The sequence below is a fragment of the Bemisia tabaci genome, chromosome 4, assembly GCF_918797505.1.
Source record: "Bemisia tabaci chromosome 4, PGI_BMITA_v3".
Classification (NCBI taxonomy): domain Eukaryota; kingdom Metazoa; phylum Arthropoda; class Insecta; order Hemiptera; family Aleyrodidae; genus Bemisia; species Bemisia tabaci.
The window spans coordinates 11,466,425-11,493,202 of record NC_092796.1 but is presented as its reverse complement, the minus strand read 5'-3'; the positions used below and the strand labels follow the sequence as shown (position 1 = coordinate 11,493,202).

General features: G+C 39.2%; 3 protein-coding genes across 6 annotated transcripts in view; all 3 read left to right on the top strand.

Moving 5' to 3' along the window:
• The window catches only part of LOC109033507 (facilitated trehalose transporter Tret1), an 83,056-nt gene extending 76,214 nt beyond the window's left edge, over positions 1–6,842 (top strand). For both annotated transcript variants that reach the window (XM_019046163.2, XM_019046164.2), the window contains 3 exons: positions 704–1,180; positions 2,734–2,944; positions 6,472–6,842. In XM_019046163.2, the coding sequence (XP_018901708.2) occupies positions 704–1,180; positions 2,734–2,944; positions 6,472–6,557 (774 nt within the window). In that variant the 3' untranslated portion in view covers positions 6,558–6,842. The remainder of the gene's footprint in view (positions 1–703; positions 1,181–2,733; positions 2,945–6,471) is intronic.
• A 2,596-nt stretch (positions 6,843–9,438) lies between these two features.
• LOC109033538 (solute carrier family 2, facilitated glucose transporter member 6) lies at positions 9,439–18,084 on the top strand. Its single transcript, XM_072299325.1, has 4 exons — positions 9,439–9,862; positions 10,421–10,556; positions 11,009–11,194; positions 12,455–18,084. Exons 1-4 carry the CDS (start codon positions 9,815–9,817, stop codon positions 13,459–13,461), a joined length of 1,377 nt encoding a protein of 458 aa, XP_072155426.1. The 5' UTR covers positions 9,439–9,814; the 3' UTR covers positions 13,462–18,084.
• A 152-nt stretch (positions 18,085–18,236) lies between these two features.
• Positions 18,237–26,778, top strand: part of LOC109033536 (facilitated trehalose transporter Tret1) — a 14,422-nt gene continuing 5,880 nt past the window's right edge. Inside the window, exons 1-3 of one of the 3 annotated variants that reach the window (XM_019046206.2) lie at positions 18,237–18,706; positions 20,458–20,586; positions 22,440–22,625. In XM_019046206.2, the coding sequence (XP_018901751.2) occupies positions 18,694–18,706; positions 20,458–20,586; positions 22,440–22,625 (328 nt within the window). In that variant the 5' untranslated portion in view covers positions 18,237–18,693. Of the gene's footprint in view, positions 18,707–20,450; positions 20,587–22,439; positions 22,626–26,778 lie in introns of all 3 variants that reach the window. The other 2 variants (XM_019046205.2, XM_072299326.1) reach the window with 2 other exon arrangements.

The window sequence follows — 26,778 nt, the reverse complement described above, 5'->3', positions numbered from 1 at the left end:
TTCTAAAATTTACAAAATTATTTTCCTTTAAAATTGGACAATTTCTTGGTGATATGGTCGGAAGGCAAAACTATTTGCTATCCTGGGAGATTTTTTAGATAATTATGAAGAAGCAACATTTTTACAACACTGCATTTGCGCTGATTCCTTTCGGCTAAATGCGATCCAAACAAAGGCACCCTGCTCCTGGAAAATACTAAAAAGGTTCTTGGTCTTATGTGAGTTTGATTTGGCACACACAACTGAACTGATTGGCCCGCTGGATCAAATTTGAGGAATTTCAGGTAGTCACCATGCCTTCTAAAGCACTTTTGGGAAAAAAAATTCATATATAGAATTAAAAAGTCTTATTTCGGTCCATGGACTCCTGCCGTCTGGCGGTTTCACCCTGTTTAGGATCCTATACGGAAGAAAAACTCTATTTAAACATGAATCACTGAATACAAAAGGGCACATGTCCAGAAAACCAAATTGTTCAGGAGACAGAAAAAATTGTTTATTTTGTGGTAGATATTTTTTGGAAAGTCATTATGTTTAAAAAAATATCTACCACGAAATAAACAGTTTTTTGTGTCTCCTGAACAATTTGGTTTCTGGACATGTGCCCTTTTTGTATTTAGTGATTCACATAGAGACTTTGTCTTCTTTACTGTAGAATAATTTTCCTCTCTTCTTATTCCTACGTTACGATTTTTGCCCGCAGGTTGACGTCATAAAAATCGCGGGTGTGACGGCCGACGCCTACCTGATCGCGGTGCTGATCGCCTTCCTGCGGCTGGTCACCATCATCGTCTCGGTGTGGGTGAACAAGGCGTTCGGGCGGCGCTTCGCCTCCATCATCTCCGGCGTGGGGATCACGCTGAGCATGTTCGCCCTCGTCGGCTACTGCTACTTCGTCCCCGGCGCTGCCGCCCCCACCCCCGTCCTCGTCAACTCCACCACGACGACGACCTCGATTCCACAAGCCCTCGTCGGCTCCACGGACGCCCCCATCCCGATGGCCAACTTCTCCCTCGTCGAGAATGTGACGGTCGTCATGAGCGAGAGCTTCCAGGGAGTCCATGGTCTCTCCTGGATCCCGATCGCCGCCCTCTTCGTCCACATCGTCTTCGGGACCATCGGCTTCCTCACCGTGCCCTGGTGCATGATCGGGGAGGTCTTCCCGGCCCAAGTCAGAGGGGTAAGTACTTCCACACAAATATTTGAACCATGAGCAACAGAACTATGAGCGGATGGGAAATATGGGGTGTGCTCGTTAGTCCTAGGGCCGTAAGATTGAAATGGAATTATAAAGCCTCTTGGAAAAAAAGTCTCTTGCACTGAAAAAAAAGTTCGGTAAATATGGAACCACGATTTTGTTCGGTACACGCGACCCGGTACCACGGGCCCGGCGACCACGGTTTTGTTCGGCATTCGGTCTGCTCAGCTGAACTGTTCGGTCCACTGAACCGAACTGTAAGAATTTATTATGGTTCGGTCGCACAAACCGAACAATTCGGTTGAACAGACCGAATAATTTGGTTGTGTGTACCGAACAAAATCGTGGTTCCATAATTTACCGAACTTTTTTTTTTCAGTGTGGATTCAAAGTCCTGACTCTTAAAAAATTCGACAAGAAAAAATACTCTTGATTCTATCGGATTTCCCCTTGAATCGAGAGCCTAGCCTCTTAATTTAAGCGGATTTCCTTTTTGTTCAAGCAAATATCCGATTGAATCGAGAGTATTTTTTATTGTCGGATTTTTTAAGAGTCTGAACTCCGGATCCAAGAGACTTTTTTTACAGTGCAGTGACGTCAGCAGCAACAAAGCTGCCGCCGCGCTTACTAGGTGTCCTCCTAGTAAGTCTAGGCTTCTCAGACTTACTATGAGTAAATCGACACGAAGATTACATTTAAAAATTCTATAATCCACTCCTCAGTGCACAATGTGCGTTGGTTGGAGCACTTTTTTTTCAAATTAACCGTGCCTGGGGGCAATTTTTAGTCACCGTAATTGGGAACAAGTGACGACAACTCGCGGCCACTTCCAAGAACTTGCCAATACCGAAAATTGATAATTCTGAACATAATATTTGTTGATTAAATGGAGAGATGGTGAGCATGGATCACTATCGTTGATCACGTTTCGCTTGTAAACAAATCAAGTAAACAACAAAAACGGATTAGCAACTACCGTCATTTACCAGTGGCGTGGCGTGCTTTGCGATAAATCGATTGTTATGCCATTTAAAACCTATGGAAAAGGATCGATAAACAGGGTGTTCGCAGCGAACACCTTAATAATCGATTCTTTACCATAGGCTTAAATGGCATAACAATCCATATATCGCAATTCACGCCACGCCACTGTCATTTACACGCAACCACCGAGGCCGCCTAAAGTTGCCATGTGCTCGTTTTCGATAGCTAGAAAACTGCCCCCAGGCGCGGAAATTAAGACTTAGAGCTTAAATGTGAGAAACTTGCCAAGAAAAATTCATTTGAAGTTTTTGAGGAGAAAATAATTTAAGGGTAAATTCAGTGATTGGTGGGATTGAATTCATGAATTATTTTCCGGTGAATTCTTTGTTGAAATTGTGCCCCACGGCAAGATCCACGGCAAAAAGGTTCTTGGCTGAATCCAATCATTTTAAAGGGAGCTTTCAATATCATTTTTACAGTTTTACAAATAACAACCATTTATTTGTAAGAAAATCCTGATTCATATATCTTTTCTCGGTGTCTGTCTTTAGGTTGCTTGCAGTATCACCTCCTGTTTCGCGTACCTGTCTAGTTTCGTAGTCATAAAGTTGTACAAAAGTATGCTGATGAGCATGGGAACAGTGGGAATCTTTACGTTTTATGGAATCATGTCTCTTTTAGGGACACTATTCGTGATGATCTACCTTCCTGAAACGAAGGGAAAATCCTTCGAAGCCATTGAAAAGCATTTCGCCAACGGAAGTAAGTGTCTGCTTGTTATTTTTAGTAGTTCTTTGTGCATGAAAAGACAGTGTTACGAAGTATTTCAAGTAGATTATACTCACTCTAAATGGTGTTTTGCACTTTCAATAGTAGTAAAAAACCTGTCAGTAGTATTTTTGGTAGCTTAAGTACGAGACTGTGGTAGTTCAAAGAAAATGGTCTCGTACATAGAAGTATCGGCCATGGTATTTATTTAGACTAGGTACTTTGTATTTCTATATTTCAGCACTTAAGTATTAATTTTTGTGCACCTATTTTTCTTACCTGCTTTTTGCACCACGCAATACATACACATTTTACATTTATTTTTAGTGTTAATTTCAGAGGTTTCATTTGCCATAGCAATAATTTCGAGAGTTTTTTCACGGGATTATGGATTTAACGTATTAGAACTGGTAACACCAAAAAACACATTCTAACAGAGGATAAAGTGTATAGTTTTAGTTCAGTTTTTGGTTATACGGCGGGTTTTGGTTACAAAGGCCCTTAAGCGATCAGCCATTATTGCGAAACAAAATGGATATTCCAAGTATTTACCATGCATTCCTAAAACTTGTTTCCTGAAAAGACCTAAGGATATTTCTTGTTGTTTTTGAGATTCAAGAGTTACAGTGGAATTCATGCATCGTTGTGTCTAATTGTGATGGAGAAATTTGATACTTTTGAATGGTAACCCATAAAAAGCAATCAGTGCAAACTTTCTCCCTCAATCCATACCCATTGACTCTTACGCAGATTCAGCGTAAAAAATCATTTGTTTTTTTGTCACACCGATACACATTTATTACAGATTTTATTTTCACCAAAGAGAAAAAGGATCAGAAGTTCTAAGTCCCTCAGGCTATATCCTGCGTCGGAATAACCTGAAATAGTGTTGAGTAAGACATTCCGGAAAAAATCTTAATATGCATCATCGAACTAAAATTTGAATAACCCTCGCACGATGTATATAATGCTTTTCATACTTATGTATAACTTCATCTAACTTTTTATAATCATATTTTAAAGATCTCTCGATGCGCAGCGGCTTAGAAAATATACATATGCGCATGCGTTTTTCAAAGTTAATTGCAATGTTTCAAAAATCTCCGCAGCTACTCAATTTTTTCACTTTGTGTAGTCGCTGCGCATTGCTTTCTACTTTCAATTTCCTCGCTTTATAGCTAAAATTCTGCTACATAAAATCCCTCTTTCAAGGAATTTCCCTACCAACCTGTGAAAAATGAGACAACTGCGTAAATTTTGTAACGATGCAACGAAATTACATCGTTATTACTCAAAACAGCAAAAATGTAAATAATCCTGAACTAAACCCATAATAACCTTTCTAAATGTTGCACTTTATCGCACTTGTTCATCTTCAGTGATTATAAACTTTAACAGAAGCTAAAACTTGGTCACTAATTAGTTTTTTGGGAGAAACGTGCTCCTGTAAATTTTTTTTAAAAAAAACTTACACTTGATGACAATTTGTTGAATTGATTGCGGATTAAATACCGTATTCATTAATGATCGGCAAATTTTCCTTTTTGAAGTCATCTTTTTCTCGATGAGCGTATTCGAGTAGCACCATATCTTGCCTTAAAAAATCCTCACGGTCCTTAACGACAAAAACTAGACAATCAGATATATTATGAGGCTTTAGTTGAGAGGTGATCTAGTTCCTTATCTGACAGCATTTTACAAATGTTCTGAAGGTGAGCTCCCGTGTAAAAATAGTTAGTTAGTTAATTTTATTTAACGACGAATTTACTAATTTGTTGAAGGTACTCCAAAAGAGGGATGGAATCATGGGCTGGAATTATTACAGCGTGTTCTTTAGTAATTGAGGGGGCTGTATCGGCAACAGCATGAGCAAAAGAGAGGTTGGGTTTGATAAGGTTATTATTGTTATTTTGATCACCTGTTAAGTTGGTAGCAGGGGCATGGGTGATGTTGTTATTCTGAGAGGTAGAGATTGAAGGAGTTACATCATTGGACAAAGGACTCAGCTGAGAGGACGTTGGAGACGACTCATTCGTGGAATTTTGGGAAACAATGCATGAAACAGCTGTTTTAAAGTTTTTCACTTTTCCCTTCTTCATAATGGAGCTTGGAAAGCAATTAGTTCAAAAATACAAGAGATCCTTCAGTCACTCCACGTAATTGCCGAAGTAAATGGATGAGAAGAAGCGGCTTCAAAAACCGAACACGGTTCTACAAAAAATGCGGGCACAAAGCATACATAATTATCTGAAAATACTAAAAAACCGAAGAGCAAATCAAACTCGTGTAAGAATTGATGTCCCACTCCGTGTAAAAATAACTTGAGAGTTGTACACCTCATTATATAAAGAGTAGAAACTCAAAACCGGATGAGGCCCATCAGGTGTTGCTGAGATGGCACGACTGTAGCTTCCGTGTAATGAAAAGCTAATGACCTGAAAATAACAATTATTTTCAAGAACATAAGATCTAAAGTTTGAGAAAATGTTCCCTCGAAAATTTCATTGAGTAAAGGCATTCAAATTCTTTCACAGCAAGCCACAATATGCACAGTCTTAGCGACACCTTATGGTTCTTACTCATTGTCAGTTTTGAACTTCTTCTCTTTTTTTCTATAAAGTAACCAATATATCTAACGCATACAGCATGAACTACTGAGATCACTATAATTTAAAACAATTACATCGTTGACCAAACTACAGAGAATTTGTACTTGGATTCTCTTTGTTGCTTAGTTTGTTATCAATATTGAACACATCAATGGTTTTTGATCTTCAAAATTCGGTACTCGTAATATTTCTTCCCTCTTTTGATAACAGCCTCAGCGCAATTCAAAGTGCTTCATAACAAAAAAAAGAGAAAAAATTGGATCGTCGGGGGAAAAAATATATATAATAAAATTGGAACAAATAATCGAGGTATTTTGGAGTTTAAATGTAGGACCAAATTGAAAATTATAACCTCGTAAAATACCTAGTCTAAAAGTGTAATTAATAAAACAATAACGTGACACATATTCCAAATGCGTGTAAATGGTGTTTTTTTCAACTTTGGACCAAATATTCCTTGAAAAATTCAATCGATAGAGTTAAATGTCAAAAGAAATGTAATTAAATTTTTCAATTGTAAGAAGTTTCGTTGTTTTAATAACCAAAATTATCGAAATACCTCTGAACACATCCAAAAGTTCGATCTTCAGAAGTAAGAGATGAGCCACGCTAATTCAAATAAGCTTCTGCAGGTCAATTACTATTCGAACACAATCGTCGAGGGGTTGCCTACTCATCATTTTTGAAGGCAATTTATGGGCGCTCGTCTTACAAATATCTCTTTCGCGTTAACGGCCCAAGTGCAAGTGTACGTGTTCCGATTTTAAATGCATTGTTGCGGTTTTTTTTTTTTTTTTTTTTTTTTTTTTTTGAAGAAGTCAAATCAACTCCTATTTTATTCTCTTATGTTACAAAATTTTGATGATACTAAATCACTGCAATACGTTCTCACATTGTGTTTTATTTCGATAGGTGGCGTCCCAGCAAGTCCAGAAGAAGTATCTTTACAAACGAAAAATTCGAAGCAACCTATCATAAGACCAAGCAGGCCAAATTAAGATTACGGTCGCAAAATCGCCCTACAAGCAACTATGTGATTCAAAAGAAGACTACTTTTTTAATTAGAACGTACTATTTAAGTGCTTTTTCACTTGTAATAATAATTAAGTCCGTAGGTACGTTAAATATATTTAAGTTTTATAAATTGTCTTTTTATGTATTTATTGTAAATTTGTTTTATATTTTATTTTTGGTGAAACTCTAACATACTCGCGATTTTACCAATTTTTTATATTTCATCTTTTGTCTGTATTATTTCTGTAATTAAAACGACTCTTTTCTTATTTTTGTGTCAATCTTATTCTTTTTATTCTTATCTTAAATTCTGATTTAATTATTTACTTAAGAAGAGAATCATGCGGAAAATCTATATATTTCGTTACACACAAAAAATTGTGCCAGTATGATTTGGATATCTGTCAGGCTGATTCTCTCGAATTTTTTTCTTTCGAAAAAGGAACAATGCGTCTGAAGATTTGCCAAGTTTGATTACATTCGAACTTTTATGAAAATATATAAATATATAAATAGAAATATGTTGAGATGCTTTCTCGAATTTTTCCTGAAGTGACCATGAAACGATTTTTCCACATTCGTCGCTCTTATATCAAAGAAGGTCAGGACCACAACCATTATTTTAAGACGGCATATATCTGGAAAAAAATCCGAGCATTATTCAGGAAATTAACTATGCCGCAATAAAAATCAGTAAAAGCTTACTTCATTGGCACAATAAGCAACGCTGGAATAAAGTTACGGTGCAAGAGAAACAAGGAAAGGGCCCTTTATCAGTGTCAAATGCGACGAAAACAATACAAATCATATTAACTTCTGGATACAACTATTCGGGCTCCATGGATGTCCGTGTTGCATATGCACGGAGTTGAAGGCGTTTTGCCTGTCCACGCACTCACTACTTCACTTCACCCGCTGCCAGCGGCGACAGCGGTGGGCTTCGCTGCAAGGATCCAAAATGACAGAGCGCCTTCAATTCTCCGTTTTTACTAGAAAAATATCTCCTAGGCACGAATAGGCAAATTATACGTTTTCAATGTGTTTCAAATGCAAGTGTAGAATTTTAGTAGCTTTTGTGCTTCAATTTTGATATCGCATTGTGCTGAGCAGGATTTTTTTTTTGGAGCAACTACACATGCTTGAGAGATGTTCTCGAAGTATAAATAAAGAATTGAAGGCACAGTAATTTTACAACATCACTGTTGAGTTGAGCCAAGTTAAAATTTTTGACTAAAACTGCAAATTTTGATGTTAATTTTTTCTTATTGTAAATCGTATAAGATGCCTCTTGAAGGAAATTTTATGAGAGAATCAATGAAACCACGTCTAAAACATCTACTTTCTGTAATAACATCGATATAAGTTTTGGATGTTTCCACATTTTGTCCGACTCCAGGACTCCTCTCTTTGGCTCGCCTTTAATGAGCGCCGCTATCGAAGCGGTTAGTGTCTAAAATCAAAACGCCTTCGCTTCAATGCGTATGCAACACGGACATCCAAAGAGTTCGAATAGTTGCATCATGGAGTTGAAATGAAATTCAGCTGGTCCAATCTATCACATGTGACACTGACTGAAGCTTTTTCTCATACACCTTAACTTAATTCCAGCGTTGCCTATTGTGCCGATGGAGTAGACAATTATTAATTTTTATCGCAACATTGTCAATTTTCTTAGAAATGTATTATTTTCATGTATTCAACATTGCCGGCCCTCAAAATCGCAAAAAAATTAGCTATTTGAGTGTGATACGTAGAGTTTTCTTTAACCTACTTTATTCGGTCGTCCTTTTTTTGGATTTTTCTTGCTCCCCTTTCTATTGGGAAAATTAATGTTGAATAATCAGTGCCAAAGCGAAGAACAATTCTGGTGAGAAGCACGGAATTTGGAAAAAAAGATGACCATTCATCTCTCGACAAAATAAAATGCAACCGGAAATCTGTAACATCACAAGACTAAATATACGTATCGACGGTGAAACTTGTGAGCCACTTATCTCGGTTTGCGACGTTGCAGACGTCCTGCCACGATTTAATTTTTAAATTTCAAACTACTCAACGGCAATACTTAAACACTGCCGTATTTTTTTCTTCACCGCATGAATAAAAAGCTGAAACGTCAAGGAATGGTGTTGATTTGTGCTTCTCTCAAAAATAGGAGTAAAATAGGAGCGGAGATTTTATAAAACACTCAAAACGAGATTTATGGTTCGGGTGTTTCACCCAATTTTGATTTCCTATAGGATCAATGGCAAAACCAACACAATTAAAGTTGATAAATAAATTGGTGAAAATCATATAGTAGCTGCTCTTTCCCTCTTCAAATGTGGGCTGCGCCCAGTAATGATCTAATTTATTGTTATTTACTTTGTTCTTAAGTGAAAAATGATTTCCTAATGTTTCTTTGCTTCGGAACAAAGTATTACTAATTTTAATAATTTTGAGAGAGGACTTTCATTTATGTCTCTATTTCAGCAAATTTATATTCAACATATACAACATACATATACAACAAACATATTTTCACCAAATATTGATTTATTTAAAAAAAAAATGCTGTAGGCTTCAACTGGTAAAACACGATTTTAAAACACAGATTCATTGTTGGTAGAGAGAATTTTAGTTTGACGCAATTCATAAAAATGGAATTTTTGAAATTAAATAGTAAATAAATACGGATCTTTAATTAGAAGATACAAAGTAAGGATCAATTGTACATTCGTGATCGTAAAATCCACAAAAACATTCAATCATAAAGAATACCTGACCAATTTCTCCGTGTTTCATTGCTACGTGATGTAAGATTATGTAATCTTGAGAATGGCTACAGTGTTCTAAAGTCAAGTATCATTACATGGACGCATTTCAATATAGTGTATTGATTTGCTGTTTGAAATACGAGTTCTCTTATCCTTGCGTGGATACCTATTTGTCGGACGAGTGTTCATTCTATGGAATGGTGCGAGTATTTTTACTATCTGCTCTGGTCTGATCTATCGAAAATAAAAATGTAATTTGCCCTTACTTTCTTCCATCCCTTGTTTTACATTCGTGCCGATTGAGTAGTATGCCCATTTGATAGGAGAGTGATTGTAAAACACGCTGTGACTTGACTCTGGAACGTGAATTCAAGAGGATAACGCCTTGCGTGCTGCTGAAATTTTAGTGGTGGTTATAGTGATGAACATAAAGTGATAGATATAAAAATTCGTTCATGGAACCGCCCTAATTTTGCGTCAGAGCCATGGCGGAGGAGTGGACGGCTCCTCCGAAAGCAAGTTTCTTAAGATCGGTGAGTTCTCAGCATCGAAATTGAATGTCAATAAATTATTCTGAGGTGAAACTGTCAAAACACGATGTCAATTATGGCATTTCGATATTGGTGGGATGAGAGTTTGAGGGGCTTACTTGCATTTGGACGTCTAAAAACATTTCAATTGACACTTAAATTACATTTTGCAATTAGGAACTACAATGTCTGGCTCGGTTCAAAAGCAACGTATGCAGCATTAGTTCCCCCATAGACATGTGTGTTTTTACGGATGATGAGCCGGAAATTATAATTTATAATTGCAAAATGTAGTCCGATTTATCCATCTGCAATTTTATTTTATGTATAATATACGAGTACAATATACAATTTTAGTTATTTGGACTTCAACGGAATGATTCGATACCGACAATAGTGCTTATTTGTCACAGATTACTCGTTAGTATGTCCCAAAGGAAAAGAAAAGAGAGAGGTCGAGGGCAGTAAGAAATTGCTTAACTTTTCTCTGATGCCTACATTTATAAGCAATGCATTTTCCTGTTGTTTTTTTTTTTTATGTTTTCCCCCAAATTTACGTAGTTTCTCGTGGCAGCCTCTATGTTCCCCCTTTACATATGTCTGGGTGCGCTAATCGGCCAATCTGCTGGGATGTTACCGCAACTGCTTGAAGAAGACAGCACTATTCACATCAACAAAAATCAGGCGACTTGGATAGGTGAGCAGCAAATTGATGCTCTATTAAAGAACTGAAATCTGCTATTTCAGCATAAAATTCTCGAGTTTTACTAAAATATCGATAAACAGTAAGAATTGGACGTATCATGCTAAGGAGCCGTTTACATATAGGGTTTACATGAAACATAATTCTTTTTAGCATAAATGCGTCCAATTTCATAATCGAGCACTGACCCAGTTTGTTAAAGGACCTATAAATAAATGTATGCAACAACAACAACAACAACTCACAAATTACCTACTTAAATCAAACGTTTCAAAAAATTAGAATAAACTAAAATTACAATGTTCGGGCCACTTCTCAGTGTTTGTTTTTTTCTTCTTTTTTTTTCGCATTTCCCTCTAAGTAATCGGCCCCGTATTTTTACTCTCTGAAATACACCCGTGACTGTGTTGAAGTCTACAAATTTAATTATTTTTTATTGCATTCAGCGAGTTTACCAACCATCGGGACATGCATGTCATCAGCAGCAAGCGGATATCTATCCGATCTGTTCGGTCGCATACGAGTAGTCCAAGCAGCCTATTCCTTTTTCGCCATCGGCTTTGCAACAATGATGGCAGCCGACAGCTTTATGTTGCTCGCACTGGGCCGATTCCTCGCAGGAATCGGTATGGGTGAGTCATCATTTCATAATCCCCTAGTTTTAGGCTGGAGAAAGTTTTTAACTGTGTATTCTCACGATTATTGCTCCAGTATTCAAAGTCATTATAACGCCTAGATGCAACTATTCAAACTCCGTGGATGTCCTGGTTGCATACGCACGGAGGTGAAGGCGTTTTGACTCGTCAGGTACCTACCGCTTTACCCGCGGCGCCGGCGGCGTGCTGTTAGCTCGAAACTCCCACCGACGCCTACAAACCCAAGAGGATACTTCAAGCATTGCGCAATGCGTGAAGTAGCGCTTCAGGTTTGTAGGCGTCAGTACGCGTTTAGCGCCGACAGCACGCCGCCGCACAGTGGATCGAGACAACTAGAGAGGTCAGACATGAACTATTTTAGCTAAAACTGCAAATTTTGAAGTTTAATTCGTCACGTTTTTAATTTAAAAGGATGTTTCTGAAAGATAATTTTACAAGCAAAACAATAGAACCACTTTTAAGACCTCAAAATTTTGAACGGAGTTATAAGCTTTTAAAGTTTCCAAATTTTGTCCGACCTCTCCTATTGACTCGATCCACTGTGCGCCGGAAGCACGCTGAGCATTCGAAGGGATGAAAAGCGCAATCAAGTCTTCGCTTATTGGCGGTGAAACTACTAGACAACGTGTCTCGCTTGCTGTGTTTAAAAATCTCTGCTCCCATTTTATTTTTTTGAAGGAAAACAAATTAATACCATTCCTTGAAGCTTTCACGTGGTTTTCTGTGCACAGAGAAGAATAATCATGAATAATCATTTTCCGGAATTGACGTAGAGCAGTTTTCCATTTAAAAGGTAAAATATGACAGGAAGTCTGCAACATAGCAAACCGATATACGTGGTCTGGTAGTTTCAGCATCTATATACGATACGATAGATCGAACCAAATTGGTGAGGAATAAGAGATTAAGAGATTAATGAGTAACACATCGCAATGATAATACAGTTGCGATTCATTGCAATAAAATTGCCATTTTTACTATACATCAATTGCAATATTTTTACATAATTTGGTCAATAAATACTGATTCTAAACAATCAACAAAGTGAGTTTCATGCTTTAGAAAGGTATAGGCAATACGAAATGCAATGAAAAATTGAAACTCATTTCAATTTTATTGCAATTAATTCAAGTAAGCCGTGTGCGTTTAATCAGTGCAAAATGCAGTCCAATTAGGACCCACTAATATCTGAGAGCTTTTAGAGAACCTGTCACCGTTTCACTCTCGATGTTACAGGCTGTTATTTCTCAGGGAACGTATACCTTTCCGAGGTGACACCCCCGAAATACCGCGGCGCTTTGCTGACCCTGAACTCAGTCCTCTGCTCTTGCGGACTCGTCTACGTCTACATCGTCGGCGGCTACTACCCCTGGTACATCGCCGCGGCTGCCACCTGTCTCATCTCCATCATCGGACTCACACTCACCTTCTCCCTGTACGACTCCCCAGTGTGGCTGGTGCGGCAAAACCGCTTGAAGACCGCCGCCAAGAGCCTCCGCCTCGTCGAAATCTCTTCCAACGTGGAGACCAAACTGAGGAAGCTCCAAGAGACCGCGGAAAATCACCCCAAAACTGATTTTACTTGGAAAATACTAGGCGAGCCGAGTGTCTGGAAACCGTTCGTTATGATCCTCGCTCTGTCGATACTCCAGAACACCTCTGGTTTTTGTATAATCATTGCATATACAGTGCAGTTCATGTGGGAATTCCACTCCACCTACGACCCTCTCCACGTGACTGTGGCAATCGGCGTGATGAGACTTCTCGCCATCCTGGTCTCTTTCGTCTTGTTTCAGCACTTCGGTCGAAAGACGATCGGAGCCGTCTCTGGATTCGGAGCGGCGATCTTCTTGCTGGGCGTCTACGGGTATTTGATCTTCGCTCCTCGAGTGCAGCTACTGTCGGAGAACCAGTGGATCCCGATTGTGCTTTTCTTAGCGTTCATATTCACTTCGTCCCTAGGGATATACCCGCTGCCCTGGATATTACCGTTCGAGTTGTTCCCCATCAAAGTCCGCGGGATGATGTGCGGTGCTTGTCTGTGCGCGCTGTATTTGAACACGTTCGTGGCGGTGATGTTGTACTACGTCCTCATCGATAATTTGCGCCTGAGCGGGACGATTCTGTTGTTCGCGGCGGGGTCGGCGTTGTTTGGTATCTTTTCCATGACGCTGCTCGTCGAGACGCATCGCAGGACTCTTGACGACATCGAATGCACGTTTGCTAGTGGGAGGGTTACCTAACCGTTTGCCGAATAGTGCTGAGCAATGTTAAACATTCGCATTTTATCGCGCACGACCTGGCAACCTTGCGAGTGGTTCGGAGTGAAAAAATGAGGGAATACAGAGAAAACTGAAGAGCACGTGTACATATATAAGGATTGCATTTTGCAAAAAGGAACCAGTAGCATTGCAATGTTGCTAAGATTGTGCGACTTCTTTTTTCTTGGAGGAAAAATCCGATCATCCATTAATAATTTCTATTTTACTCGCTAAAAACTGGGAATTTAAGACAGAAATTACCATCTAGATTTCATAGTTTTTCACGATTTCCGCAATTTTATTGCAAAGGATGAAGTTGCACAATCTTAGCATCATTGCAATGCTAGTGGTTCCTTTTTGCAAAATGCGATCCATATATTCAAGTCGCTTACGAGACTCGAGTCCCGCAGCGCGCCCGGGCGCTCTGCGACACCTAATCGCCACTCTTGTCTATTGACTCAGAGATCATCTGGAAAATTGCATCTTTTAATTTCGTCTTGAATCCCACCCATCCACGATTTTGCTGGACGTCCCCTGCGTCTTCTCCCAGGAGGAACCCAATCCAGTGCCTTCTTAGGCAATCTGTCATCCGCCATTCGTTGAACATGACCATACCAGACATGTTGTTTGATCATAATTTCATGCACGATATCCTGCTCGGCGTTCATGATCTCACGCACTCTTTCGTTCCTCACGTGATCCCTGATCCCTCCTCAAGAGCACGTGTAACATGCCGCAAAAAAAATGAATCTGCAAAAATTTCCTTCACAGCTAATTTAAGCATGGCTACGTGTGCATCATAGACGTTAGTGCATCATAGATGTTAGTCGTTAACAACGTCCATCTATTTGCACGTAAACAGCGACATACATAGACGCGTTGCAGAGGCAAGGGGCCTAGAGGACTGTTCATAGAACACGTAATGGAAGGGATCTGAGTTTTGGGCGCACCTCGCATACACTCTCACACCAAGGCGAATATAACCCATTCCCACAAATGCTTACCACCTCTCTCTGGGGTACCCACCGATGACAATGCTGAATAAGAAGAAAGAGGAAAAGAATACAACGTAATCGGCACGTTTGTCATTTGTAAGACTTTGAGACTGAATTACATTTTCAAAGTAGGTATACTATTTTCAGAAAAGGGGGGGTAGTTTTACTAAAAGTACGAGATTTAAAATAATGGATGTCACTCTTTTTTTCTGTTCCGTTTTGTGGACTCATATACCTATTCCCAGTTCCCTCTATATTGAAAACCGTCAATGATACATGCCCCGCGATTGAGTAACTCATTGCAATGTTCTAGTGTATTTGATGCAGCCCGATAAACAGGGACTTAATGTGAAAGCTCAAATGTTTTGATGCAACGACAAGCCGTGGCTTAAGTCAAAAGCGATCAATTGTTCTTTTATGCTAGTTGCTTCACACGGCGTGAGTTTTCGAGAGCACTGGATACAAATTTCAAGTCTTAACTGATAAGACAATGAGTTGGTAGTTCGAAATGAAATGTGTTCAAAGAAATATGGCAACGACGCTAGTACTATCTTGGCTGAGAGCAGTGTCGTCTGCTTGCTTCCTTGTCAAAACAAGGTTGTAAATTGTAGTGTTTTTTTATTTCCTTTTTTTTAACAAAAATTTTGTTTTTCTTTTAAAACTGTTTTAAATTCAGTTTATAAAATGTTTTCTATTTGAAGTCATCTAAAATATTTTTTATCTACAAAAAGATCAAAATATGCCCTTTCATCAATACTGAAACAGAATTTCCGCGGTGAAATTGCTACAAGAATGCAATAATAGGTTTTTTTTTTGCTTTTTTTTTACCTCGCAACCTACACTCTTTATTCCTTCTATCGTCTCTAACAGGCCCGGACTTAGGGCGTGTGCAGGGCGTGCGGTGCACACGGGCGCCAGCCTTTGGGGGGCGCCACGAAAGAAGAAGAGAGGGGGAAAGGAAAAGGAAAAAAAGGGAAGAAAGGACAAGGGGAAAAAAGGAAAAGGAAACAAGGTTGGGCAGTGAAAGCAAGGAAGAAGGGGGTAATGGAAGGAAAAAGGAGGCAAGAAAAGTGAAAAGAGAGTCCGCGAGAAAGGGGGGGGGGCATAAAAACCATAGACAAAATATGAAGAGAATTGTCGTCTAAAGGTAAATTTTCAGGACAAAAACTCCACCTGGTCCACAGACGGTCAGGCGCCACTTGACCCTAAATTTGCGGCTGTACAGAAATGCAAGAGTAGGCATGTAGTAAGGGGGCGCCATAAATCCATCGAACAGGAGCCGACATAGCATTTTAGGCCACGTCCGCCATCTTGGATTTGAGAATTTTCCAAAATCGACTAAAAATTCGAGTTTCCCGTCGAAAAGTACCCCTGATCCCGCGGTTCACAAAGCTCTAACGAACAAAAACGGAGGCCAGAACCGGGCTCATTTTAGGCCACATCCAACATTTTGGAGTTGAGAATTTTAAAAAATTGACTAAAAATTCGAGTTTTCCGTTGAAAAATACCGTGTGATACCGCGTCTCACAAGACTCGAACAAACAGAAACCGAGATAGCATTTTAGCCCACGTCCGCCATCTTGAATTTGAGAATTTTAAAAAATGGACTAAAAATTCGAGTTTCCCGTCAAAAAATACCTCCTGACACCGAATTTCAGAAAAATCCATCTAACAGGGGCCGAGATAGCATTTTAAGCCATTTCGGATTTTCGAATTTTGAATTTTTTTAATTTTGACAGATTTTGATTTAAAACGCGTGATCCCCAAAATCGAAGTTCAGATTCGGATTCCTCGTAAAAAATCGATGCGATTTCATGTATCATACCCTGACACCGAATTTCAGGAGAATCCATCAAACAGGAGCTGAGATGGCATTTTAAGCCACTTCAATCATTTCGGATTTTTGAAGTTGAAAAATTTGACTTAAAACGCGTGATACCCAAAATCGAAGTTCAGATTCGGATCTCTCGTAAAAAATCGATGCGATTTCATGTATCATACCTTGACACCGAATTTCAGGAAAATCTATCGAACAGGAGCCGAGATGGCATTTTAAGCCACGTCAGTCATTTCAGATTTTCGAATTTGGAAAATTTGACTTAAAACGCGTGATACCCAAAATCGAAGTTCAGATTCGGATTCCTCGTTAAAAATTGATACAATTTCATGTATCATACCCGAGCAAAGCGTGAAGGAAAGAGACGTAACGTAGACCTACTGATTGGAGCATATGAATCCAACGTGGTAACATGGGTAGTGCTCAGTGGGTCAGCGGAGGTGGAAGAATAAGAATTTATCGTGAGGAATTCCTCGGGACGAAACCGATTGCTAAGCGCCGGCCGGCGCTTCCCCGTTCGGTTGCATCTCGGGCGACCGGCAAGGCGCGGCGGCGTAGTTCAAAAGGGTATAGTATGACAGAATCAATACGCGTCGTTAAACCTTTTTCCTTCACGCTATTTTAACATATGATACATGAAATCTCATCAATTTTTCACGAGAAATCCGAATCTGAGCTTATATTTTGGATATTACGCGTTTTAATCTACTTAAAATTGTAGGAGAAATTACAGAATTGTCCTTGAAAATTGATCACACATTAGTGATTTTTTACCCCGTTTTTCTTCTACGTTCACGTAATGAAATTAGATCAACAGTTGACTCATCGACTAGTCTAGCCTAACCCCCCAGAATCGGTCTAAATGGCGAATGATTTCATCAGATATGATGTGCGGTCCTAGTTTCCGGGAAATTGCGGCTTGATGGAAGCTGCGATGAGGAGAAACGGAAGATATGCGAAACTCGGGCGGATATTAAGTGAGAAACCAGGTAGGGGAAAGGCTTTCTTCCCGAAAAGTTAGTGCTCGGGCCAACTTACATGGTCACTGGAGCATTGTATAGCAGGTTGTAGGAAACTATTTTTTTGCAGCAACAACCAGTTGGATCGCATTTTGCAAAAAGGAACTAAGAGCATTTCAATGTTGCTGGGATTGTGCAACTTAGGTACATTCTTTGCAAAAAGTAAACTTTGCGACGGTTATTTTTGTCTTGAATTCATAGTTTATTGGGAGTAGAGGTGAAACAAGTTTAGATGATCGTTTATGTTTGCAAGGTTAGCGACATTGGAATGCTCTTGCTCTCTGATTGTCAATTTTTGGACTTTTTGAGTATTTTTACCGAAAAAATACAGAATGACCCCTCTATGAATTAGAATATTATATTATTTTCCTTCGGGTGTCTCCTTAAGGCTCTCTTGTTTCCGACTTAGCCATACCTACATGCTTTTTTAATGATCATGATACCTTTTAAATAACGTTTAATAATTTTTAAATCTCTTGACAATTTAACAGTTTCACCGAAGAGTTCACTGGATTTTTGTGGCTAAGATCCGACATCGAGTTCGGTAAAAGTACATATGACATTATTCGGTTAACTCATATCTATACTAACTGTGTAACTTTGTCGATCATACAAGGTACCAAGAAAACTTTGCGTTTTGTGCGTCCTAACTAAAATATCAATTCACGGGTTGAAGCATTCTCCCGAAAGTCAAAAAGTTCGTATTTGGATCGGAAGACGAATGCTCCAGGATGCTAGCCAATACCTTAGTTGGGAACAAATACTGTGAGACTTAGGGACACAAACCTGTTACCTACATGCTTCTTTCTCCTGGAAATAATGAAAACTGCGAAATACTTAACGCTTAATGACACCATCTGTTGAGCTTAGCCGCTCATTAAAGTTACGCTTAATGAACATGGATAACAACGGAGCTTCAAAGTCAAGTACCTCCTATCTACTTATCGTTCAACAACTTTAGCTGGCCATGTTGAAGACCCGAAAATTAAGTATTATTCCTGTTCGTTGCACTCGGTTAAGCATATGTAAAAGTCAGGATGACAGTGTTCGCGACGACCCCTCGAATTGTGCGAAAACAGGGCTCACCAGTAAGGAAAGGGATGATGAGGGACAAGTATCTCCTCTTATTGCAAAAACGTACATTCATGACTAACACGTGCATACCTCTGATTTTTATCAACGCTTTTGAGAGGCTGAAAATAAGAGTGCTCTTGCCTCTTGATCTCCGATAACCGCGAATAAATCTTCGTGGGAGGCAATTTTCGCTTTCTTTTTTGCCGGACGAGCTGTGCGAAGTGGTCGTTGGAGGTGCCCGGAGGACGAAGTTTCAGGCACTCATGGAAACACAACTCCCACCAACAGGATGCTGCAAACCGGTTAGTGTTAGTGAGTTTTCTTAAAGGAAGACTACTGCGTTTTTCTTGTTTTTTCCCCTTTTCCCCCTTTTTTTTGGTACGCCGCAGAGTCGAATTTAATAAACTGGGATACACATACAAAGGATGAGAGAAATAATTGATAAATGAGACCATGGCGGTTAAAATAAAACGTACATGCTTCCAGATGATCCTTGAGTGCATAAAAATAGTTCCGCGGAGCTAACTTGAAAAATGGAAAATATGGCGAAAATAGGAAAACACTTGTCTCGGTTTGCGATGTCGCAGTTTGCGATGTCGCAGTTTCCTTGTTACATTTTACTTTTTTTGAAGGGGAACTTAAGAAGATTACTCATTAAAATGTGTATTGATATTCCCTGTTCATGCACAGAATGTTCTGAAAAAATGTGAAGCTTTAGATACATTTATTTTTTTTCCCATGAAGGAAAGGAAATAAAAGCAACAGAAAAGATAATGAACCTTTCCAATAAAGATTAAGTGTTTCTCAATTTATGTTTAAACTTAAGAGGTTTTCAGGGAAAATTTTGAAAAAACAACTAAATGTTCGATTTATAATTTAATATATTTTAAAAAAAGTACACCAAACTGCAATCTTAAAAAGCTGAACTTTTAAATGTTCTTGTAAAACCATTCCCCATAATTTAACACGCACTAAATTGGACGTAATTATGTCAAAAGGAATTATTTACATAGGATGAGACATACTTCCTTTTAGCATAAATACGTCCAATTAATGGCTAGCGTTGACTCAACCAGGGCCGGATTCACCTACTTGCCGCCCATGGGCCGCCTGTATTTTTTGAAATTTTGTTTTGAAACTCGATAAAAACCATAAAATGAACGTGTCAACGGGGGAGGGGTGCATTAGACGCATTTACTCGTGTTGAACACATTTTTTGGGAAAGCCCTGTCAACACTACTAGCAAAAGTTCACGGAACTTTGCGCGAAAGTCAAGTTCTGTAAAACTATTTCTGTGTGGACAAGGCCTTCCATTCATAAGAAACGAACGAAAAAATTATGAAAGAACAAACATAAATGTGGATCAATGAATTTAACTTCCGCCGCCGCGCCGCGCAATGCGTGAAGTATTCCGACAGTCTTGTAGGCGCTATGCGTTTCACGGTGAACGCACTGTGTTTGGACCAATGCAAGAAGTATTCATGCATTCTTATGGGCGCTATCCGTTTTACTCTGACCGCAATGACCTCACTGTGTTTGATGCAATGCGTGAAGTATTCGTGCAGTCTTGTAGGCGCTAATATGTGTTACATGCCGGTCGCCGCGCTAAAGGCTTCTCCTTTTCATCTAAAGTCTTCGTTATCATTCCTCTTTAAGTCGCGCCGTTCCAGGCCAAATTGCGTGTTTGGTTTCTTTCTTAACTCGACTTATTGAAGGTGCTGTCACTTGTATCACCAAGAGACGAAAAAATTAGAAATTACTATACTCTCAGGGAATGAGAGATTTTGTCGCCTTTTCTCGTTTGTAATTTTGTTTTTATAAATCCGATTTTTTTTACACCTACACTTTAAAAAATTGCAAATTTTTGCCGCTCCTTAGATTTGCCGCCATGAGCCGCGGCCCATGTGGCCACCCCCTTAATCCGGCCCTGGACTCAACTCTAAATGTTCATAAAATTGACAATTAGCTTCAGAGATACAAAGTAAAATATTGGTCTTTGTTTATTTTTCTTTCTCGCTTTTACTACCTCCTCTCTAATTTGGATAGTTTGTAGCAGTGGCATGTTTGTTTCCGCTCCAAATATTGGTGGGGGCAATATTTGGCCAGTCCGCAGGAATGCTCCCGCAGCTGCTCGAAGAAGACAGTTGGATACGCATTGACAGAGAAGAGGCAACTTGGATTGGTGAGAGAAAAATTCTTTCATGGAACACCCTTAAATTTTGAAATTAAGACGAAAAACAGTATGACGGAAAGCATGACTCGAGTTGAGGTACAACTACCTAACCATCACATATCAGGCGTTGCAAAATGCACGTAGATAAGTGAATCCCATCGGCCGTCTAGCTTCTACCTTATTAATGTCAAGGGGAGAATGTTAGTTAACTGCTGCGAGGAAAAAACGAACGGAAATTTTAAATCATCTCTTGTTTAAATATGTAGACTAGTACATATAATTCCTGCAAATTTTGCTCAGCACATTGCTAAGGCAATCCCAAAGGTGCAAACCTAATTTCACGCATAAATTGAAATTTCATAAAACTTATTCTTTTGAGTGTAAATGTCATGGAACTTCATAAAATTATATCAAAGGGCTGAGTTTGCAATCTGTAATCAGTAACGGAGGATTCTAAATTTTATTGAGAAATAGATTTAAAATGTTTTCTTCTTTGTTTTTTTCCAAATTTGAGCTCTCACTATTTTCAGAAATTTTGTCATGACCTCCTTAGTCTACTATAAAAAAGTTTTTAGAGAATTTTTAATGTTTTATTTTATAGAGAACGCATAAATTTTGTCTCTCTTGCTGGACCAAAAGATAGAAATAATAGAATAAATTATATGATAGACATTAAACAAATGATTTGACAACGTGAGGTGCAGCTGCAACCGCTGAAGTTGGCTTAAAATATGGCTGTGGCCGTATTGGTGTATGTCTCGGCCCAAACTTTCCTGGCAGCAAACTTTCATTTGCGGAGAGTTGCAATTATGTTTACCTTTTGTTAATTGATTTACGGTCGGGCCAGGCTTGCCGTAAAAAATCCCAACCTACGGAAAACTCCAATTTTGAGTATGATTTATGCGATTTTTTGTTGGGTGCTTTTGCCACGAATTCAGCTCTTGAATGCAGGATTGCAAAAGGACTTTTTTATTGGACCCCCTAAAACTACGGGAGTTCTTGTCAGAGACGCGATGATGCCACCTATTTTTTCTTGGAATCGACTCTCAAGCTCCAAGAAAGCTCCTTAAGCTGAGGTTGCAATTGAGGAACTTACTTGCATTGAAAGAGAGTCCTGCTAAGGTTCATACTCAGTCTTTCCGTGCAGAGATAAAGTAAAAAATATTACCAAGATGACCACTCTATGTAGCGATTTCCAAGTTTCAAGATGGTAATTTTTAACCTATATGACAACCATGATAATTTATTCCTCTTTATCTTTGCGTCATTATCCTGCATTTGATTGAAAAATGGTAGACTACGTTACAGGATTGGGTTTCTCCGCCATCATGGTCTCAACTTTGATGGATTTTTTTGAGCTTAAAGGTTGATTCCAATCCAATGGTAACATTATCTCTCTGAAACAATTACTCATAAAGGAAAACGGGAAAAGGAAAGTTTCCCACTGCAAGCAAAAACTCAATTCATGTAAAATATTTTATTGATAAGAATGCACGAACTTCCGTGCGAACATGCGTTTTTCATAAAAAAATAAGAAGAAAGAAATAAAAAGCCTACCTGTAAACAATATGAAATCATCTACGGGTTTAAAATGACTGAAATTCGCGCATTCTTTGCGGCACTCCGCACTCCATGGTAATTTATTCTCGATCATTGAATTAGATTGGAAACCTTCTCATCCTCCAATAAATTTTCATGTCAGCAATTCAAATCCAAGCTTTGAAAGTAATCTGCGAGAGTACATTTCCTCAAATCTACTCCTGAACACCCTGCAAAGATCAATTTTCTTTATTCTTCTCTACTTTAATGAAGTTTTTATTTCAAGTTTGAATAATTAATTTTGTTTTCTTCACTGTGCGCAGCAAGTTTACCGACGATTGGAACATGCATAGCAGCGACTGTCAGCGGGTCACTGTCGGATACCCATGGCCGTATACGTGTAACTCAAGTGGCTTATTTTTTCATCGGCATGGGATTTGCTGTCATGGCGACAGCGAACAATTTTACAATGCTTGCTCTGGGTCGGTTTATGGGCGGAATTGGAATAGGTAAGTTCACAATGGCGTCCGACTAAGTAACACGTGTTAAAATGTCAACTTTCCCTTGTTTCCTTGTTTACGATTGTACATTAATGTTGTGAAGGATAACCTTTTAAGATCGTCATCTCGGATGGATTGCACAAAAACATATCTCGTGAGAAAATAAATCTCACAAAACCCTACAAATTGAAAGGAACTAGAAAACTGAGTTCCAACTCCAATAGAAAAGGCTGTGCAATCAATTGCGAGTTTGGTGCAATGCAAGAAGTATCCATGCAGTCTCGTAGGCGCTAATGCGCGCCTGACGCCGACCGCGCTGTCTGACGCAATGCATGAAGTATTCATTCAGTCTTGCAGGCGCCGATATGAGTTTGCGCCAACCGCGCCGTGTTTGGAGCGAATATTTAAACTCACGTTAGGCTAATCGCGGCTGGATAAGCGCGACTCAACATGGGCTTAAAAAGCCTATGTTGTGTTTCGACGCCGCATGAACATTCCAACGTTGTCTCGTTTCTCCCGATAAAATATTTTGTTTGGGAAAAGTTAGGAAAAATCTCTGAGCTCGCTTTTAGATTGAATGAACCATTCAACAAGGAACAAATTTAAGCACTCTATGATACATGATTCGTCATCAGAATTTCACGTAGAACACGATTCGTGCAACAAAAACTACTGAAATCAACTTCTAGCTAAGATATGAACGTTTTTATTGTTCATTGGTTACGGGAACTTTTAATTGATATAAGCCAGTAAATCAACAGAAGAAGAAGAAGAACTTGTAATTGTAACAAACTGAGTCAAGCTATTTTTACGTTAAAAATCAGTACATATGGACCACGTAAAGCAGAAAGAAAGCAAGCCACATCAGTTATCGCCAAATTTAATTAGACAATTAAATTTTTTATAAGAGAACGCTTACGCGGATTCCTTGAAAAATTTTGATGAATTTGCTTCGTTTCATACGTAGAAAATTCACTGAAATTTGCCCGAAAATCCGCACAACTATTTTTATGTAGAAAATTAAATTGCCCAGTTAAATTTGGCAATAGCTGATGTGGCTTGGTTCCTTTCTGCTAAACGAAGTCCAAATCAGATAACCGCTCACATCAATACACGATTAATAGTCTTAAAAAGGACGACTGGGTCCATATTGTGAGGCTGAATTTCGTTGATGCTTTTCCGCCCATTTGCAACATCTGTCGATGAGCTGAAACTGATCAATCGAGACCCTACACCGGACTCAAGCACGCGGTCTTGATTCTTCCTCCGCATCTCTAAGTGCGTCCGTTCTCCCCGACAAAATTAGGTCCCAAAAGGTCAAAATTGTTAAAATTGATAGACACAGCGATAGACAAAGAAGACGTAGGGAATATAGAGCTATCCTATCGGTTGAAGTTGGTGGTTCCTGTAGACTAATGGGGTAAATATGCACCAACAATAGGGTATCTGGTGGGTTACCGTCGGTTAGTCTAATACCTACCTCCTTTATCCATTGCAACCACCCGCACCCACCAATAGAATCCCTCAATATCCCCTTTGTCTTTTTCGTCAATAGTCCAGGCAATATAGGATTTTTGAGGGAAAGTTTAGTCGAACTAGCAATTATGGGCTAACTTTATGTTTTTTGGGTCGTAGAATCCGAATTTCAACTTGCCTGACAGATCCGACCCCTCCCCCGGCCGCCATTTTGAAAAAACGCCTAAAATTTACGGTTTTCCCCCATTTTTCGCTCATAACTTTTTTTCTGTTCAAAATATCGGAAATCTCGTCACTTCTGTGGAAAGACGATTAAATTTGCAAGAGATTGGTGTATACATATGTACACTTAACGTGAAAATAGTGAGAATGGGAGCGCGGCGAAGGCAGCGGGAGATATCGATTTTGCGCCATTAGATACGAGGGTCATCCAAAAAGTAAGGTTCCCTACCTTGTATCTTCCGAGCGAAAAGAGATAAATCAAATCGGTAAAAAAGCACATATTAGGCATGCTCTAAGCTTTAAAACAGGCTCAAGTTTTTGAAAATCGGTCAAAGAATCTGCGAGTAAACTTAATTTTACTGAGACAACCTCCTGTCGCCGCGTGCCCACCTCCGGGGTCAGGATGCACGGAGAATCGATTATTGAAGACTCGGGTTATCGCCTCTATACATCACATCAACAAAGAATTATAAAGTTTTCATTGAGTAGGCCTTATCTTACTTTTTGACGTAGTCCCCACATCTTTTTTGACATTTCTGGTATTATTACAGCAGCTTCTTGATGCCTTCCGCGTAGAAGCTTTCGCCTTGACTCCAAAACCAGTCATTGACAGCGATCTGCACTTCCAGATCAGTTGCTTTGCGTAGGGAAATTTTCCCCCAATCCTTCAAACTCTCTTACTTTAGCTTCATGTGACTTTCAATCGTTCCCGAGCGGAAAAACTTCCACGATGGAAGCGATTTTCAACCGATTCAGAGGTACAGATAGCTGTCAATGACTGGTTTCAGAGTCAGGGCGAAAGCTTCTATACGCGGAGGGCATCAAGAAGCTGCTGTAATGATACCAGAAATGTCAAAAAAGATGTGGAGACTACGTCAAAAAGTAAGGTAAGGCCTACTCAATAAAAACTTTAAAATTCCTTGTTGATGTGATGTAGAGGCGATAACCCGAGTCTTCAATAATCGACTCTCCGCGCATCCTGACCCGGAGGTGGGCACGCGGCGACAGGAGGTTGTCTCTGTAAAATTAAGTTTACTCGCGAATCCTTTGACCGATTTTCAAAAACTTGAGCTTGTTTTAAAGCTTAGAGTATGCCTGATATGTGCTCTTTTACCGATTTGATTTATCTTGTTTTGCTCGGAAGATACAAGGTGGGGAACCTTACTTTTTGGATGGGTACTTAACACCCTTTATCCCTGCGACCCTTTACGTGTAAGTCATAGTATACTAGCGGTTATTTCAATGTATTATTTTATTAATCCCATTACATGAATGACTGGTTACGGATGTAGACAAAATCAAAAATATTTTCAAAATGTGGACATGTTTGATAAGTAAGTGAGTTAGTCCAATCGTGGGCGTTTGACAGTTCCGTGAAACGAAGTTCCAACTTTTGGTGGCGGACAGGTGGATGGGCCTGGTTCTCCTCCATAGACATCACGGCCGGCGTTGATCTCCGACTCTAACATAGTATCCAGAATATGAAGCTAGAAGTCAGACAAAAAAAAAGAAAAGAAAAGAGGAAAAAAAGGAACCTAAATTGATGGAAGATTAAAATTTTTGCATCACTTATCCCAAATAGAAAAAGCGTTCTGGTTTACTGTATCTAGCAGTCTGGTGTTCATATATGGTGTGTATTTCTGATAATCCTAACCGAAATTTTTGGTAATGATTATCAGGAATAGGTACATGTCACTAACGAACACCTGATTGTTTAATAAAGCTTGTCATGGTATTTTTTCTATGCTAGAAGTTTTTGATAACAAGCGAGCAGTGTGAAAGAAATAACAAACCTTTAGGTTCATTGTTTATTTCTGAATGTGGGCTTTCTGGAAGGTCTTGAACTTCAGTCATGACAGCTTCAAAATCTTCCTCTGTACTTGGCTCGTCGAAAAAGTCATAAGCTTTAATATCATCCTCGTCCTCAGAGTCCGCTAAAGCAATTTCAGGCATGTTTTCGCATGTATCACTGCAGTTGATGCACAATGCTGAGCATTTAAGCCCACATTTCCTGCAACCGCACGCACCTCGACAACTCGTTTTGCACTTGCAGGATTATCAGAAATACACACCATTTATGAACACCAGACTGCTTGATGCAGTAAACCAGAATGCTTTTTCTATTTGGGATTAGTGTTGCGAAAATTTTAATCTTCCTTCAATTTAGGTTCCTTTTTTCCACCTTTTCTTTTCTTTTCTTTTCTTTTCTTTTCTTTTCTTTTCCTCTCTTTCCTTTTCTTTCCTTTCCTTTTCTTTTTTTTCGTCTGACTTCTAGCTTCATATTCTGGATACTGTTACAGAGTCGGAGATCAACGCCAGCCGTGATGTCTATTGAGGAGAACCAGGCCCATCCACCTGTCCGTCACCAAAAATTAGAACTTCGTTGCGCCGAGCTGCCAAACGCCCACGATTGGACTAACTCACCTACTTATCAAAGATGTCCACATTTTGAAAATATTTTTTA

What these genes read in the sequence shown, in the direction of transcription:
- LOC109033538 (XM_072299325.1), top strand. Translation starts at nt 9,815, where the DNA reads ATGGCGGAGGAGTGGACGGCTCCTCCGAAAGCAAGTTTCTTAAGATCG. An exon ending in AAGCAAGTTTCTTAAGATCG is followed by an intron (nt 9,863 to 10,420) that starts GTGAGTTCTCAG and finishes AAATTTACGTAG; the next exon opens with TTTCTCGTGGCAGCCTCTAT. An exon ending in CCTCGCAGGAATCGGTATGG is followed by an intron (nt 11,195 to 12,454) that starts GTGAGTCATCAT and finishes TCGATGTTACAG; the next exon opens with GCTGTTATTTCTCAGGGAAC.